We start from the raw sequence: 18,273 nt of genomic DNA, 5'->3' as shown, positions 1-18,273 counted from the left end.
TCTACACTGAGTGCGCCTAACATAGCATACAATCCTTTGATTCTCTGAAATCTGAAGGGATGCTGGTCTGCTGAGGGGAAACAACATGCAATGTTTAATTTTACTTGTATTTTATTTTTGTACATTTTTAGTACATGGGGGATGGGGCGTGGCACATGCGTTGCATTCTAAAGATCAGAGGCTTTATCAGTTGCATCTTCAGACTAGATTGTTCTGGTATGACACCCATTTAAGGCTGCTTCATACATATCCCACCCGTCTTCAGTCATGAAACTGAAAAGGATGTGACTGCAGTTCTCCAGAAGTCACCCATCCAGGTACTGACCAGATTCTGCTCTACTTACCTTCAGCAAGGTGATAGCCTTCAGACCACAAGGAGTCACCGAACAGGGATTTGAGCATGGATCTCCCCACTACTAGTCTTGTCCATGACCCCTTCAGCTGCAGAAGAGGCAATTCTGCATGTGGACATCTGTCCTCTTCCTTGAAATGAATGGGACGGGTATGCTTGGGAGCAGAGGCAGAGTCTAGATCTTAACTGGATAAAGTGGAATGAAAATGTAGCATGTGCATGCAGTGTGTACATACATGGACTGGAAAATATGTTAGCTAGGGGGAAACTAGATCTACATAAAATGATGTGTAACAAATTAGGAGAAACAAACACTTATGACAACTTATTTTTTTTCTTTATTTTTACAAATTTACAGTGAAGGTCAGTCACACTTGCACATAGCAAGTTAGGATGTAATTTTACCAGTTCTCATATAGGCAAAGTAAGGTTTGACACAAGTGCAAATATCCTTAGGGAAACAGACAGCATGAAGTGAAGGCAGATGACTCTTCTTCAGCTTCAGAACAGAAAACATGCCAAATGCACATTAATAAAGGCACCTCAAAATGTATTCTGTGCAAGAGATTAGGAGGATGACTTTAAAGAGGAGGGAAATAACCTCAATATCTGTCTAGCATTCTCCAGTCTTAACTGTCCAGCAGGAATAATCTCATGATGAAAATTAATCCTGTAGCTTTAGAACTGGACCAGTTGACAATGGGAGATGCAGCCATCAGTTCACCACACTCCTGAAACCTTATGTAGCTTATAACTCACCTTTAAAAAAACAAGCAATCCCCACTATCAAGTTCATTGCTGGTCTCTTCCCAGTGCCAGCTTTTTAATCAGCAGCATTATGATTATGTGTATTACCAAGAACGAATGTATTTAATTTTTATTATCACAGTGTCTATATCCCACCTGTTCTCCAAGGTGGCAAACACACTTCTCCCTTCTATACCCTCATAACAATCCTGTGAGGTAGGTTAGGCTGAGAGACTGTGTGTGTACAAAAACCACTCAGACATGGCTGAGTGGTGAACTGAACCCTAGTCTCCCAAGTCCTAGTCTAGCACTCTTAACTGTCATGCAGGTGATGGGAGGTGATGTAACATCAGCACAGCGGACTGTTTTAACTAGAGATTCCAAGAACCAAACCTCAGACATTCTGCATGCAAGCTAAGCCATCTACCACGCATCTGCCACCCCTCCTTATGAAGGTGAAGATAAGAAAGTTCAGGAGAAGGTCTTAATTTAGTGTTCCATATAATGAAACCATCAGAAAGGGTCTATCGTATTCAGCAGCCAGTAGAGAAGAATTGATGTTCAGCAGGGAGTGTTGAGCCACCTCTTGTGATTTTATCCTGCAACAGGGCACACTGGCATGTGCATGGGGCCCAATCCATAAGTGAGCTGTAACTAGATCAAAGTAACCTTGCCGTTCTACATTTCAAAACTGTTCATATAGTAAAATTGTTACATAGCATATAAAACTGAACAAAACCCAAACCCACCCATAAGTTAAAAGTTCCTAGTGAGTGAAATCAGTGCATCTAGTCTGGAGACCTCTCCAGATTTAAGAATGTATGTGGCGTTCGTTGGATTTGAATGTAGACTCCTCATCCTTATGAGACAACATATTTTGATCCTGTAGCAGGTGGTTTCTTTCTCCCTACTAAGAAAAGAATAGAAACAAATATAATCGGAGGTAACTTAAATCACTTTATTCACATGTGGTGAATAAAGACAAAAGAGAAGAAAAAGGGATGCAACATTCTACGTCTGCTAATTCCCAACCACCAGGTAATTGCAGTTTCCATAATGCGTGTTTTGGGCATTAAAGTAGGGACAAAAGCGAGCCCCGTCTCAGCAGAACCGAAGCCAGCACAACCCTCCTTGTGACAAGCAGGGCCTGTGCTCACCTTAATGCCTGCAGGTACTACCTCCTCACAAAAGCAAATGAGCCCTTGACCGTGATGGGTAGAAGACAGTCTGCCAGGGAAAGGGAAGAGCTCCTTGTCTGAAATTCCTTGGCAGAGGATGCTTTCTCACAAGCTGCTTTTGCCACAACCTGGGACGCATCCCACCTCTGCTCTCCTTCAGAGCAGCACAAACGACTGGAGGGTACAGTCCATTATCCATGCCTAGCCTTCATCCGGCAACTATTGCCCCTTCTGGTCCCTCTCACCTCCTTCTACATCCAAGGGAGTGAGCTGAAAATACGGGAGGACCACAATCCACCTGTGGCTACTGCATTATGCACCTACGGAAGGTGGTTTAATGCAGGAGTGGGAAACCTGTGCCTCTCCATTTGTTCTTGGACTCCAACTCCCAACAGCCTCAGCCACCACGTCACATGGTCAGGAACGATGAGAGATATGTACTCCAGCGGCATTTGGACGGACACAGTTTTCTCACCCCAATATAACGAAAAGCCTCCCTGTTTGCTCTTGGAGAGCATCAGCTGTTCGTGCTGCTTAATGTTGTTCTCTTTAATCACCCCAGAATTACTAGAACGGCTTATTTGTGAATCTGGCTATAAGACTGCATACGTCCCTATAACTCTCGATCTCAGCAAGGAGAGAGCATCCTACCTTTCTTGCAGGCCTTGAGACATGATTTCCGAGTGAGGAAGTTGTTAATGTTTCCTCCACATCCTGTATAGGTGAATTCTTCACAATCTCCTGTGTCTATGTTGTAATAAAAGCGAGGAACTGAACCTGAACAAATTCCCACGTCTTTGGGGTTAAAGCAAAAGGAGGGGGCATCTTTAGAAAAGGAAAGAGAGAGACAGAGTTAATTAACACTACTTCTTTTTGTTTTTTGAAGTGTAGACTGCAGTGGTGTTAGGCATACAAAGCAACAGTTCCCAATCAGAAAGTGGGCCGAGTTTCTGATCTTTGATTTAATATTTGTACACTGCTTTCCCAGCAAAAACGTTGAGCTCAAAGCAGCTCATAACTACGAAGCATTAAAAATGAGCAAACATTTCCATCCGTGCAATCAATTAGGGAAAAGACACACACACCACAATAGTGTGTTGGTAAAGCAAAAACAAACAATGCCACAAATGATTGATGCAATTCAATACAAACTTGTAATAATTCAAAATTAATTCATCAGAAATGGTTGGCGAGCACCAGTCCCATGAGACACAACAGAACATTTCACCCTCCCCCACCCAAACAAGCTATTAATTAATAATAATAATTACTTCTTTTCGGCAGGCAGAAGTTCATGCAGGAGTCTTTATCCTCAAATCGGTTCTGGTTTCCTAAACAGCCTCCATAATAAAATTTTTCACAGCTCATCGTCTCAAGGCTGAAATAATATTTTCGCATTAAACCTCTACAGATTCCTTCGTCAGATTTCAGTCGGCATATTTTAGGCACCTCTAAAAACGAAAGAGCAACCAACTGGTTGAAAACAACAATCTAAGCCAAACCATTGCTTTTATCAAACCGATTCTGCAATTCACTCCAGGATTTGAAATTTTAGAGCCACAACTTACTCTTGATTCTCCCGCAAGTCTTTGAACACTCTTCAAAACTCAAAAAGTTGTTGTCGTTTCCCATGCAGCCCCCAAAACTAAACTCCTGGCAGGTTTGAGTGGCTCTGTCGTAGTACCACCTGACATACAAACCCCGGCAGGGTCCTTTAAGTGGTGGCTGGAGACAGATCTCTCTGTTGTCTGCATGAAAACAGAAGTGGGGTGGGGGAAAGAGAAATGCTTTAGATACAAATCCCAGAAACAAGAAGAGAGTAGGGAGGCAAGTAAGAAATTCATGTGTTGAAAGTTTGTCCCAGTGAAATGTAAGAAAACCTCTCCTGCACGAGGCCAAAGCCCAAGTAGTCCAGCCTGAAAGCAGGACCTGAGTTCAAGAGCACTCTCCCCACCTGTGATTCCCATGACTGGCCTTCAGAGACATAAAAAAAGGTAACTTGGGCGGTTAAGCAACTATGGGGTTGCAGTGCTCATCTCGCTTTCAGGCCGAGGGAGCCGGCGTTTGTCCACAGACAGCTTTCCGGGTCATGTGGCCAGCATGACTAAACCACTTCTGGCACAACAGAACACCGTGACGGAAACCAGAGCGCATGGAAACACTGTTTACCTTCCTGCTGCAGTGGTACCTGTTCATCTACTTGCACTGGTGTGGTTTTGTACTGCTAGGTTGGAAGGTGCTGGGACAGAGCAACGGGAGCTGACTCTGTTGCAGAGATTTGAACTGTGCATCTTCCGATCGGAAGAGGCTCAGTGGTTTAGACCACAGCGCCACCCGCGTCCCTGTTTCAGAGGCATACCCCCTTCTTGTGAAGGGCAGTGGAGACGACTGTGGTGGGGCAGCTGAAATTATTCTAGGTGACATCAATCTGGGTTGAGAATGCTGTGGCAGGATTGCCGACAGGAGTTTATACCCTGTCATCTTATAATACATGTTCTCAGAGAGCTGTACTGGTTGCCAATCTGCTACCAGGCCAGGATCAAGATGTTACTCTGAGTATGTAAAGGCCTTAACAGATTGGGGCAGTTTACTTGCGAGATCCCATTACCGCCCCCTCCCTTCATATGCCCGCTATATTACTTCGATTTGTGACTGGTGTCACATAATACTCATTCCACATTTGTAAGAAATATTTTAGTGTGGCAGCACTCACACTTTGGAACTCCCTGCCTAGGGACACCAGGCAGGCACTTTTCTGCACCTGCTAAAAACATTTTTCTTTAGGCAAGCCTACTTTGTAAACTGCTCTGAGGGTTGTTGTTTTTAACTATCAAGTGGTGTATAAATTGTATGAAATAAATTATTATTATTATTATTATTATTATTATTATTATTATTATTGAGTTTATATACCGCCCTATACCCTGAGGTCTCAGGGCAGTTTACATAAAAATATCACAACATATATAAAAACAGAATGAAAACAGCAACCCAAACACCCCCCCCCAAAAAGAGCCACATTTTAAAAGGGGATAGGATGCCAAACAGAGCAACCAAAGGCCTGGTTGAAAAGGAACGTTTTTGCCTGACGCCTAAACTGTATAATGAAGGCGCCAGGCAAAGTTCCCTGGGGAGAGCATTCCACAGATGGGGAGCCACTGCAGAGAAGGCCCATTCTCCAGACATGTAGAATGTTTGCATGTTTTCTAATTTGATTTTTAGCTTAGCATTTATTTTAATTATTATTTTTGGATGTTTTAAATACTTTTTTCTGATGGCTGCATTATTTTATTCTTTTCATAAACTGCTTTAAGGTTTTATTACAATGACACAGTATCTAAAACGGATTTATTTTTTTTTTAAAAAAGTCTCCAAACAGCAGTTGGTCACAGTTCTAAATTGCTTGGAAAATGGCATTTCGCTGCAGATCTTGTATTTCTGAATCCTGACATTTTGGGGAATTGCTTAATCAACATATCTCACATTTCCGGACGACGCAAGATCCTTCTTTAATTTATCATATTTAAAGGGAATATAATCTCTGCATTACAGGCACAAGCGCTTTAGTAAGCGCCAAACACACCCGCAAACACTCAATGACGCCATCACTATTACCTGACAGCACTGATAGCCTTTACTTGGACTTTTGTTATTTTAACCCCTGGGCAACCATACTCTTTCTACGTTCCTATTCTAGAGTTTCCTTCTTTGGTCTTTTAATTTTCACCTGTTGTTATAATTGTTCTCTCTGTTTTGTAAACATTGTACAATGAAGTTTTGAAAGAAAAACTTTGCCAAGAAAGAATAAAAACACCAGCACTCATAATATTCTGGCTACCAGCTAGGCAAGGAAAAGCAAAAAAAATTAAAAAGGGTTTTGGCAGACGGAGGCAGGTGCAGCATGAGGGGCGAAGCGAGGATTTTGGAAAGAGACCATAGGTCGCCATCCCTGGGAAGAGCAAAAACAACTCGCAAGAAGAAAACAGCTGATAACATGAACCCGCTCCAGAAAGAGCCCCGATTACCTCCCGTCGTCGACTGGGGCCAGACCTGCTCCAGAAGTACCACCAAGGATACGACCAGCAGAAAGGCCCGCGAGTTTCCAGAAGTCAGATCCATCGCTGCAAATCGCTGCGCGCGTTTGGCTGCTCTACGACCGATGGAAACGTTGGCCACAGTGGCCCCTTTATAAACGATCCCGGCTTCTCTGCCGCCGCCTCCTGGCCCAAAGCCTGCGGGCGTGCTTCCCAGACGAGGGAGGGCTCGGCGGGGGTGATTCATCCGTTTCTGGAAAGCGATGTAAAACCGCGAGGGGGCGGGCGGACCGAAGGAGCGGTCCCTTGCGTGGCTGGTGCGCCCCGCGCGTCATTGCGCATCTTCCGAAGAAGCAGCTCCGCGGGGTGGTCGCTGGCCCATCCCGACGCGTATCCGGGACGGCTGGGGCTGGCCTGGCGCCGACAGCGGCGAAGAGGTACGAGGAAGATGGAAGGAGCAAATATTGGAATAAACCCCGCGTTGAATGCACGGAACACCACCAGCCAGACGCGAAAGTGTCCCCAGGCGTCTGTTGAGGACTCAGTGGGCACCAAGATGTTCTGCCCCACTATAGCTCACTTCTGAAGTTAGAAATCAAAGCTTAGGGAGCTTGTGCCACACTGGCAGGTTGCAGTTTTGTCTGTGCGCTTATCGGATGTTATCCGAGCTTTCCACAGGAAGTAGCCTTCTACCTGGTTAGATTTATTTATTCGTATAGCCCAGTTGTTACATTTACATATTTTTATATTTATAAAATGGGACGTGGGTGGCGCTGTGGGTTAAACCACAGAGCCTAGGGCCTGCTGATCGGAAGGTTGGCAGTTTGAATTCCCGCGACGGGGTGCGCTCCTGTTGCTCAGTCCCAGCTCCTGCCAACCTAGCCGTTTGAAAGCACGCCAAAGTGCAAGTAGATAAATAGGTACCGCTCCAGCGGGAAGGTAAAATGCATTTCTGTGCACTGCTCTGGTTTGCCAGAAGTGGCTTAGTCATGCTGGCCACATGACCCGGAAGCTGTACGCCGGCTCCTTCGGCCAATAAAGCGAGATGAGCGCCACAACCCCAGAGTCGGCCACGACTGGACCTAATGTTCAGGGGTCCCCTTTATATTTATATATATATATAACTATTTCCCTTTTCCTCCAAAAGCTTCTTCCTCACCCTTCTCCGTATTCTCCTCACAACAACTCTTCAGAGTGGATAAGGATGAGAGATCATGACTGGCCCAAGGTCACCCAGTGAAATTCATGACTGAGTAGGGATTTGAACTGTCTCTCTGGGCTTAGTCCCTCACCCTATCGAGGAATGAGGAACTGTTTTCAACTTGTGGGTGGCATTCGTACAATAGGTTTCGTTCCAGCCACAGGAAAAGGCAGAGGCATCTGCACTGAACTTCTCTCCATCCCAGCAGGCAAGAAGCATCACACATTCTAGCCCTATGAAAGCAATCAAGGGTTCACAGAGCATTAGTAAGGGAGAGGCCTGAAGGGGCACATTTGGCCTCCGGGCCTGAGGTTTCCCACCCCTGCTGTAACCATTGCACCACATTGCCTAATCCTGTTGGTAGGTTCTCAAGCCGAGGGAGGTATTTCACAGCACTGCCTAGTTGGACCTCCTAACTGAAGATGGTGATAGGCATAGCATGTCTCCAGCATTTCAGACATCGTGTCCCACATATTTTTAACTGGAGATGCCAAGGATTGACTCTACTGCTCATTTCCGTGTTATTTGCTTCCAGAGAAAAACCCATTTCCAAATAACACAAAAATGAGCACTAACCTCGCACGATATTCCACAATATTTCTGGAAGTGGCTTTTGCTGTTCAGGGAAGTTTTTAATGTGTAACATTTTAATATATTTTTAATCTTGTTAGAAGCCACCCAGAGTGGCTGGGGTACAAATAAATTATTATTATTATTATTTATTATTATTATTATTATTATTATTATTATTATTATATGTCATGTGGAAGCTCAGACATTATGCAGAAATTAAGAGCTTTACTGAGACCAGAGGAAATGCTTATATTAGGAATAGGAAACAAACTATTTGATCTAACCCAGTACTGCCTACTCAAATTAACAGGGATCTTGGAGAATTCAGCTGAAATGAGATATGGTACTGGAAACGGCATCAGTTTGTGTGCCTGTCTGCAAGCAGGACTGGAAATCAGGCAAAAAAATAAAAACATACAACTGGTATTCACAATTGTCATTTTCCGACCAGTCTGTAATTTGCTTTTGTTATTTTTTCCAGTATGCAAACAATATACTATTGATAGGATTCCCCCCCCCACCCATTGAAATGAACAGTGTGGAATCATAACAATATTGTAATCAATTATGTTATTAAATCTGAACAGCAAGCTGATTGATGTTGGTTTTGAGGAACCTGAACTGCAGTAGAATGGAAACAGTGCTGCATATGCTGAATATGGGGCAGAATCCCTATAGGCAGGCAGAGAGGCATTTTCCCTCCTTTAAACAGGAAATGCCAGGAATTGAATGTGGAGTCATTTCATAGCACATTCCCTGTCCCGGAAGTATGTTCCTTCTTATGCTCTTTTACTTACTACTCATCAGCATGTAGCAGAACACCCTGAGAGATGCAGCTGTGTTTTCAGAGGTGCTTAATCCTCTGAGTGCAAAAAAAGCGGAAAGTGAGCAACGTGGGGGAGATTAATCAGCATCTTTTTATGGCGCATTTCCAGTACAGTATCCAATTCTGGCCAATTTCTTTAAGATAGGCAATGGAAGCTAGATGGAGCATTCAGGTGGCCCAAATGAAAGTGCCTTCCGCTCTTCCAGAAAATCTGGAATTGGTTATTGTTAGCTTTCCAAGAAGAATTTTAAACGGACATTGCTGTATTCTATGAAAGGAAACAACTACTATTCTCCACCCACTGCTCCTCAACTTCAACTGAATTAATATGCCAGGCATCGATAATAATAGCATGGAGGGAGGAATATGGACAAAAATGGAATGAGCCACCGACAAGCCTTAATTATAAATTGCTCAATAGCCCCAAGGGCCTACCGTATTTTTCGCTCTATAAGACGCACCAGACCATAAGACGCACCTAGTTTTTGGAGGAGGAAAACAAGAAAAAAAATATTCTGAATCTCAGAAGCCAGAACAACAAGAGGGACCGCTGTGCAGCGAAAGCAGCGATCCCTCTTACTGTTCTGGCTTCTGGGATAGCTGCACAGCCTGCATTCGCTCCATAAGACGCACACACATTTCCCCTTACTTTTTAGGAGGGAAAAAGTGAGTCTTATGGAGCAAAAAATACAGTAATTCCAGCATGGGGGGGACGGACCAGGTGGCAGGATGCAGTAAAGGGCAATAAAGTACGTCTGAGTTGCTGACATTAATTTCCCCAAGATCTGGTGGTGGTCCAAATTAGAATCAGGGAGCAGGAGATTATGCTCATCTTCCAAGCTAGTGAGGACAGATCTTTTATAGGAGGAATCTCTGCCCCATTCTATCTATCCTTTTCACCAAGACCTTGATTTAAGTCCTTCCTTCCTTGTGTCTTGGTTATGCTGACAATTAAATGCCTTCAAGATCTCATTTTCTTCTTCGATGTTCACGATTGCTCATCTTGCCTTAAGATCGCCTCTTCTTTCTCTTCATTGTCGTACAACAGCTTTGCATGACCTGGTGCCTTCCACATGTTTTGCACTACAACTCCCATCAGCCCTAGCCAGCTTCAGGGAAGGTGGGAGTCACAGTCGCTCAACATCTGGAGGGCACCAGGCTAGGAAAGGTTCTCTGCTCTATATTTTTATAAACAGTCTTCAGGCTTCTCATTACTTTGCTTCTCATTCCCCCCATTACATCCTAATTTTGCCCTCTATGTTTTGTGGCTTTGATCCAGAATCCATTTGATCCATTACTGCTTGTTTCACTTCCCTGCTTTGTTGGTTAGTTTTAGATTGTGGCTCTACAGGCGAAGAGTGAGGTTTTAAAAAACTGTTGCCAAGCACCTGTGCCTAGTAATGCTAGGAAACTTATTATAATAGAAGCAAGAAAGTATCTCTCTTTACCCCCATTGCAGAGGTCTTGCTAGGGGGTGAAGAAATCCTGGACATGTGTGGAAAACCCAAATCTCCTTAGCAAATCATTTTAGACTGAGTTAACTTAGCTGGAATTTATTAATAATGGTTACTGTGGAAAATCATCATTATCATCATCATAATTTTTTATTTATACCCCGCCCTCCCTGGCCAGAGCCGGGCTCAGGGGGGCTAACACCAGTAAAATTACAATTAAAAATAAAATAAAAAATAAACCAATTTAAAATACAGGTTAAAATATAATTTAAAATGCAGCCTCATTTTAAGAGTAGCCCATATGGGAAGGATATTCCTTCGTATTGTGCTTGTGGGCTTCCTGGAGTTTCTACTTGATCATTTTGGTAACAGGACATGCTGGAACTTTATTCATATCCAGCATGGTTCCTACGTTTGTCTTTATGTATGTACAAATGGAACTGCAACAATGTGTTGCAGTATGCTCCTTCTTAGGCTGCCAGTCAGCCAGCCATGCTGTCATGCAGGATACTTAAGGGGCTCAGGCAGGAATCTCTCACCTCCTCCCACATAATACTTCAAAATCTGTAGCTCCTAAGTATGGTCAGCCCTCATTGGGCTGGTTTTTTGGGGGGAGAGGAAGGGGGAATCTCCATGGTTTAACCCACCCCATAATTCTACCCGGTGCTTTTTTTCTGGGGGGGACGCATACCCCTAAACATTTTGTGAATCTTTGTACTTTTGTCCATTTACTGCATTTATTTCCCCCAATTTGAACTATAAAATGGTGATTTTCTTGAGTCAAAATGAGAGTACCCCTAAACATATTTTTTTAGGGGGGAAAGCACTGATTCTACCAATGTGGATGTTTCTCCAAGCATGGTGATACCACACTCCTTTTTAATATATAATGTTTGTTTTTGAGAATAAAGCTGTAAAAAGATGTACAATCAAAAGAAAATAAAAAAATACTGTAACTGTGACAAAAGTTGTTCACGTCATCTTCACCTTCAATATTAAGAAATAAATATGGAGTGTTGAATCTAACCACTCTTAAGGTACTTCCAGATGACCTGTTTATGGAGTATTCATCCTGATTTGTTTACAGGGAGATATTGTGTCAAAGTAACTGTTCTCCCACACTTTCCGGTATGTTTTCCCATTTGCTTTCCTTATCAGTAAAAGCCCAATCTTTTCAGAGAGAGGCAGGTTTGTTGTGCAAGAGCTCCCAATCAACTATAATGGTGCAACCTGAATTTGCTGCTATGTGATGGAATCGTACCCGAAAATAGTGACAGTCCAAAGCACACTTCTCATTGGACCTATTTTGGCTCAGCACTCGCCACCTGAGTTTGCTGCTCAAAGGAGTGGTACATACGTACATTTCATTGTCCCTTTGAAAGCTTAGCAAAGGCATAGGCAAACTCGGCCCTCCAGATGTTTTGGGACTACAACTCCCATCATTCCTGACCACTGGTCCTGTTAACTAGGGATGATAGGAGTTGTAGTCCCAAAACATCTGGAGGGCCGAGTATGCCTGGCTTAGCAGAATTTATGGAGCTCCCATTATTCTTCCAAGTTCAAATCCCCTTCGGCAGTTATGGTATACAATTTAGAACTGCACCATTTAATAGATTAGAAGGCACCGTGGCTGCCTAGAATATTTTCTCATGATTTGTTGTATACTATTACAGGGGTATTCAAAAGACACCCAATCAGGACAAAAGCTCTTAAGGATCCATAGATATACACTGGAAAAAGATTATATTCCAAACATTACAATTTCTTTTAAAACAATGAATAAAAATGGACATGCAAAAAAAGATTGAAGATTCCATATATAACAACAACATTCCACTGATCTCATGGCATTTTCTTTTTCAGATATTTACTGAAGATAAAAGTACTATTTTGAGGCATTTGTAAAATTTACAGCTAACCTGCTAGGTCCGTTTGGCTATTGCCACAGGAGTTATACAGCATAGTGAAACTACATTGTAAACTAGAGTACAAATCTATGTGCTTTACCACTCAAAATGCAAAAATAATTTTAATATAAATTTTATTAGAGTTTATAGAGAAAAATACAAAACTTAATATCAAATATCTTTTTTATCCAACATTAGTCTAAGAGAAAAAACAGCAAAAAAGAAACAAAATATACGGTAAGTAGATAAGTAGATACAAAAGAAAAGCTTAAAAGAGAAAATAGAAAAAATAAAGTTCAAAAACTAAAAAACTTCCAATTCTTCATCTGTCTGCTATATATAAACAACATTCACTTAATCCACTCCAATATAACACCCAACCAAATCACTTTCAATCCCCAAATACAAGTGCCATTATTTCAGTTTCTTTCTCATGCAAAATGTCTATGAGAGGTTTTCAATCTTTGGTAAATGTTAACAACTTAAACAGGTGCATTTTGCCATCTCAGCTAAGTCCATTAATTTTAACAACCATTCTTCCATTGCTGGTAATGATGAATCTTTCCATCTTTGTGTATGTAATAGTCTCGCCACTGTAATCTTATATTGAAACAAAGTTCTATCAACCTTTTTGAATTCTATATCCATAAGTCCAGGCGGGAAAAGTTCTGGTTTCAGTTGAAAGTTAATCTTCAAAATTCTCCATATCACTGTATGCTTATCCTCTTTTGGGACTTTTTACATGTCCGCCATGAATGATAAAATATCCTTTCATTTTCTTTATATTTCCAACAGGTATTCAGAACATTTTTATACATTATAAATAATTTCTTGGGAGTTAAGTACCACATGTTTCCTATGCAGAAGACCTCAACTTTCCCCTCAAGCATCTGAAGTTAACAGGGCTGGGACTTTGGAAAGCGAATTATACTGGGCTAGATGGGCCAGTAGTCCAACTTCACAGGTTCCTATAAAATGGGCACTATGAGTGAATAGCACTTATTGTTCTATCTTCTCTTTGACGATCACTCGTAGTCCAGTAAGATTGTCTTCCATGAACACAGTTTTAACAGTGAGTCCGTAAGTGACTGTGGAGGCCAATTCTGGATCCACACGTCCTTGCACAGTGGGAAACTGTTTCTCAGTGGGAGTGGATCACGGTGAAGGTTTGCCAAGCGTGCCTTCCTCTTAGCATGTTTCTCCCCTTCGTCCTGAGTTTAAGCGTCTTCAAAGTCCACGGCACCTTTGGTAAAGGCTATTCTCCAACTGCAGTGTTCGCAGGTCAGTGTTGACCAGTTGTCAGTGCTTATACCACTTTTTTTTTTATAGATTTGCCTTGAGAGAGTATTTGAACCTCTTATGTTGACCACCAGCACCACAGCAATATCAATACTGTGCTTCAAAAGAGGTTTATGACCTTTTGAAACAGATTAATCCACAATGCTAGTGCTGGTGATCACCATAATATATATGAACAGCAGAAAATAAGTCATTAAAAAAAAGGGAGAGACTTTAGGCCCGGGGAGAGGAGCTTGTGGCGCTCCAAAGGTTAATGGACTCCAGCTCCCATCAAACCCAGCTTGTTGGTATTCTTATAGTCAATCGCTTCAAGATGCCTCACAAGAATGGAATGAAATAAAGAATACCCAGAAGTAATTACACCCCACTCCATATAGGCATGCACAGCCAAAATAGGTTTGCAGCCTAATATATGTAAATAAACAAGCTGTTGCTAGGGTGTTCCCCTGCTTCCCTTGGGGTGGGGAGAAGGACAACTCTAATAGTGTTTCCCCCCTCTATAGGTTTGCCTTTTCTATTTTCCCATGCTGCTTTCCAAGCCACCCTATTGTTCCAGGCAGGCAGAAAGGGCCAGACATTTCCTTAGCAAACCTGTTTCCTCTGGAGTGCTCAGCATGGCTGGCGTTTTCCATTGTAGAGAAAGCCGAAGCACACATCCTGTCTCTCAGAGTTTCCCTCCTCCCATCCTCCTCTCCGCCCCCCCCCCAGCTCCGCAGTCTCTCTTCAAGCACACTTGAGAGCTTACAGCCTCCAGGTGTGTTAATAATCCCATATAAAAAAATTATCCAAGGGGATTTCTCTGTGAAATTCCCTGACCTCCATTCTTCCCCTCTCCTGGGGTCCGAGATTCTTTCTAGGTAGCGAGAGAGCTGGGGTCCCCCCCCCTGCCTTGTGTGATGTTAGGGAAATGTTAGGGAAATTTGGGGATGGCCTGGAGACAGAGGAGCGAAGGATGGTTTTCCATGTATGTGTAATGCTTCTTTTTGGTTTGAAGCAGTGAAAACTAGAGAGAGAGAGAGAGACAGAGAGAGAGAGAGAGAGAGAGACACAGAGAGAGGTCAAACTGTGCAGTTTAATCAGATTAGGACGGATTCTGCTGATGAATTAAAATCCTGAAAGTAGTTACTAGGAGCTCAAAGAGCCTGGCAAGAAAGTTGGCTGAACAGGAAGTTGCCGCCGCTGCTACAGAGAAACCGGGACAAACTCACAAAGAGGAGGTAAGGATTTTCTGGGGAGAAAAGGAGAGGGCAGTGACATAATTAGGTAACTTTAGACGCCGGACTTAATGATCTTGTGCCCCTGCTTTTTAGTTCACTCATTCCTGCTGTGTTTCGGGGCCCTCCTGCTCATTTTGGTGAGAGGGGCCATGGACCTCTGCCCTAAAGTCCAACCCCCCCATGGCACCACCGGGGTGGGGAGGGCATCTTATACACTCAGCTGTACCTCTCAACCTCATTTAACTCTCTTTCTCCCTCTGCCTCTCTCCCTGCTTTAAGCCAGCGATGCCAGCAATCAATATAGAGGATCTGAGCGAGAAGGATAAACTGAAAATGGAAGTGGAACAGCTCCGGAAAGAAGTCAAGCTGGAACGGCAGCCGGTGAGTGCTGCGTGGTTTCTTTCTTTATTATATCTGGGGAGCCTAGCTGTTGGTTGGAACAGCTCCTGTTTTCAGTGGCAGGCGGATCAAAGCACCGGCCTGTTTGTTTGGAAGAGGCCTTCTGTGCATGTCTGCAGCTTGCTGGTTACAAAGCAGTTTGGCAATTTGACTGCCTAGGATCATTAAAGGGGCCTCGAAAGGAGGCTCAGATTGAAGGGAGGGGTGTGTGAAAGGGAGGAAGGGATTGATTGATTTTTCTAGACTCGGGTAAAATCAAAACAAAACACAACCATCTCTCCCCGATACATAAGGGACACAGGTAGGGATACATGATCTGAATTGTATTCCATTGTGGGGAAAGATTACTCTGGCCAGATTGCGCTCAAAAGGTACACATGTGAAATCCATATGAGCACAGGAAGTTGCCTTATACAGAGTCAGACCAATGGATTATTTAGATCTGATATTTCTGCATTGCAGGGGTTTGGATTAGATGAGCCTTCCAGCTCTATAATTCCATGATTTTATACTACTGGCAGAAGCTACTCAGGTCAGGGTTTCAGACTAGTTGGCCCTACCAGGATATGCCAGGGATCCCCAGCAATTATTGCCAGTCAAGGGCGTGTGATCGAACCAAGTGATTAACAATGTGATTGACTAACAGCAGGTCTTGGGGGGGGGGGGAGAAATTCAATACAGTTCACATGTGCAGGTGACCCCTACCTAAACCACACTTTACAAAACAGTAAGAAAACTGGAACAAACCATCCTTCGAAAGGTGCAGTTTTCTGAATTTTGCAATGCATCTCTCACCTGAGATAGCTTCCTCATTTCGCCTAATGATAGGGCCGTCTCTCCAGACTACACACAGGGGGCTAGCATGTGAGGTAGAAAGTTAGTCGAGAACCTGTTGCCGGGGGTTGGGCTAGATGACCCTTGGGGTCCCTTTCAACTCTACAATTCTAATTATTCAGCCAAGTAACGTATGCAAAAATGCATGCATTGAGGTAAAGTGTGCATATAAATGCACATACGAGTGAAAATAACGTACAAAAATCTACTATACTAAGGAAAAGCACTCTGTAAAAACGTGCAGATTGCCTAGAAACATGTGTATATTAGAAGCTGTCAGTAAAATGCTGATGAAGTTTCATGAGCACTTTTCTTAAGTCTAGATCAGAACTTTTAGTACTTCTGCCTTTATTTCTGTTCCACCCCATTCCTGATTTAATCTATCATATGTACAACTGTGAAAGGAGTATAGGACTATCTGGATTTTCTGTCTCTCGGGTACAAAATGTCTTGGGCTGCTTCTGCCTGGCCTGGGCCCCTCTTCCCAAAAACAAGCACAATTTGGGAATCACTGACACACAAGGGAATGCCTATTGACATCAGCTGCAGAACTGATGACACAGCCTGAATTAGAGTGGAAGCTGCAATTACAAGGAAAGGGGAGAAGCGTGAAGAGGCTAATTATGGGGTAGGCAAGGAGAGGGCTAAATTTGGGGCCTTTTACTGCTTTAGTACAAGACTTCAGGGAGCCGAGGTATGCAATATAGTAAGGAAGAAATGGCCGGATGACTGGGGGGGGGGGGAACAAATTGGGCATGAAGTGTTTCCATGATTATTTCCAGAAATCTGGACAGATTTGCCTCTCCTGGCAAATCTTGTAGAGAAGTGGAGATACTCAAAATAATTGCAAGAAACTACGTTTTCATAAAGTTCATCCAGTGGCAGGGTAGGTGGTACTGTTATTTTTCACTAATATCCAGCCATAGCCCAGTGGATGAGGGATGGGGAACCTGTGCCCTCCCAGAGGATACTATTTTCTTATTTTTATTTATAATATACTGAATTCATATCCTGCCCTTCCTCTCCAGGCGGGTGTGAGGGTTTTGTTTTTTTTTAACATAGCAAATATAAAACAAATTGATGGTACAGAATACAGGCAATCCTCATTTTGTGTGGGGGTTCCATCCCAGACCCCACATGTGTTGTCACGAGTGCACATACGTCTGCTCCACCCCTTTTTGTGGAGTTTTGGAGCTACTTCTGGGTTTGGCGCCATGCACATGTTATTCGGACACACCTAAACCAGGAGTTGCCTGTATTCCTACTACTCAACACGTTTTCACATGCAATGTATATTTTCATATGCAATATCATAATGTACACTTTAAACTGCTGTTATATTCATTTTGCATCTTTATACACTTGCTTTTTTAAAAAACAGATTTAATGTATATGTCATGTTCTTTGTAAACTGCCTAGAGGTTTCACTTACAGTTATACAAATTTTGTTAAATAACACAAGTTGCAGGAAAAAATATTTATACATAGCAACTTGCAAATTTTATTTCTGGTGTTTATCATTAATTCATATGTGCAGTGTTTGTGTATCACTGTGAAACTATTTTCTTGCCTTCCAAAACGACCCCTGTATTTAGATTTCTTTTGCTCTCTCTTTTTGAAGGTTTCCAAATGTTCTGAAGAAATTAAAAATTACATTGAAGAAAGATCTGGAGAAGACCCTCTGGTTAAAGGCATTCCTGAAGACAGGAACCCTTTCAAAGAAAAAGGAGGATGTGTTATTGCTTAGATGAAGATGGTTAAGCAATATTGAAAGTGGAATAAAAAGCATCCTAGCATAACTAGCCAGATTTAAGTTCCAGGAGTCCTTACTGAACAAATAGACAGTGATAATCTCTTTTTTTATTTTTAAAGAAAACAGAAAATGCCTGCTTATATTTTTATTCCATGAAGCAGATTCTTGCTTACTGTATCCCTAAATAAGTTTCTAGAGGCTGCTTCCTGTTCTTTTAATTTCCTGCACATGCTGATTTGAGTAATAAAAGAAATCTATTTGAACAATCAACTACAGTGTTATTTTGGTAAAGAGAATGCTAAGATGCATGGTGAAAGGCTTCTTTTTTTCTTTGCAGAAAATAGAACTGTAACCGTGAGAAAACCATGATAGCACTGTTATAATAAAAATAGGGGTTCATTTACATCTGGTGAAGTACAATGATTATGCGAGGGTTTTAGTTTTTTTGTCAGCTGCAGTAGTGTGGTGGCAAATTCAGAAGTGCAGGGGCTCCTCATTG

The 18,273-nt window shown here is 42.6% G+C and overlaps 2 protein-coding genes across 5 annotated transcripts; one reads left to right on the top strand and one right to left on the bottom strand.

Moving 5' to 3' along the window:
* Positions 1–662: 662 nt before the first annotated feature.
* TFPI2 (tissue factor pathway inhibitor 2) lies at positions 663–6,676 on the bottom strand. Its single transcript, XM_083578894.1, has 5 exons — positions 6,303–6,676; positions 3,846–4,025; positions 3,549–3,728; positions 2,929–3,102; positions 663–2,009 (listed from the first exon to the last, which is right to left on the bottom strand). The coding sequence occupies exons 1-5, from the start codon at positions 6,556–6,558 to the stop codon at positions 1,960–1,962; spliced, it is 840 nt and encodes a 279-aa protein (XP_083435020.1). The 5' UTR covers positions 6,559–6,676; the 3' UTR covers positions 663–1,959.
* Positions 6,677–14,266: 7,590 nt separating this feature from the next.
* Positions 14,267–18,044, top strand: LOC310745307 (guanine nucleotide-binding protein G(I)/G(S)/G(O) subunit gamma-11). Of its 4 annotated transcripts, none has more exons than XM_083577495.1 (3): positions 14,267–14,788; positions 15,072–15,169; positions 17,643–18,044. In XM_083577495.1, the coding sequence occupies exons 2-3, from the start codon at positions 15,074–15,076 to the stop codon at positions 17,766–17,768; spliced, it is 222 nt and encodes a 73-aa protein (XP_083433621.1). In that variant the 5' UTR covers positions 14,267–14,788; positions 15,072–15,073; the 3' UTR covers positions 17,769–18,044. The 4 variants fall into 4 exon arrangements, with proteins under 4 accessions (XP_083433621.1, XP_083433620.1, XP_083433619.1 ...); XM_083577494.1 differs by having other exon boundaries at positions 14,269–14,788; positions 15,068–15,169; XM_083577493.1 differs by lacking the exon at positions 14,267–14,788 and adding an exon at positions 14,791–14,925 and having other exon boundaries at positions 15,068–15,169.
* Positions 18,045–18,273: the final 229 nt, after the last annotated feature.

Source organism: Podarcis filfolensis (assembly GCF_964270895.1).
Source record: "Podarcis filfolensis genome assembly, chromosome: 12".
Lineage (NCBI taxonomy): Eukaryota > Metazoa > Chordata > Lepidosauria > Squamata > Lacertidae > Podarcis > Podarcis filfolensis.
This window is presented reverse-complemented; position numbering and strand designations above follow the sequence as displayed.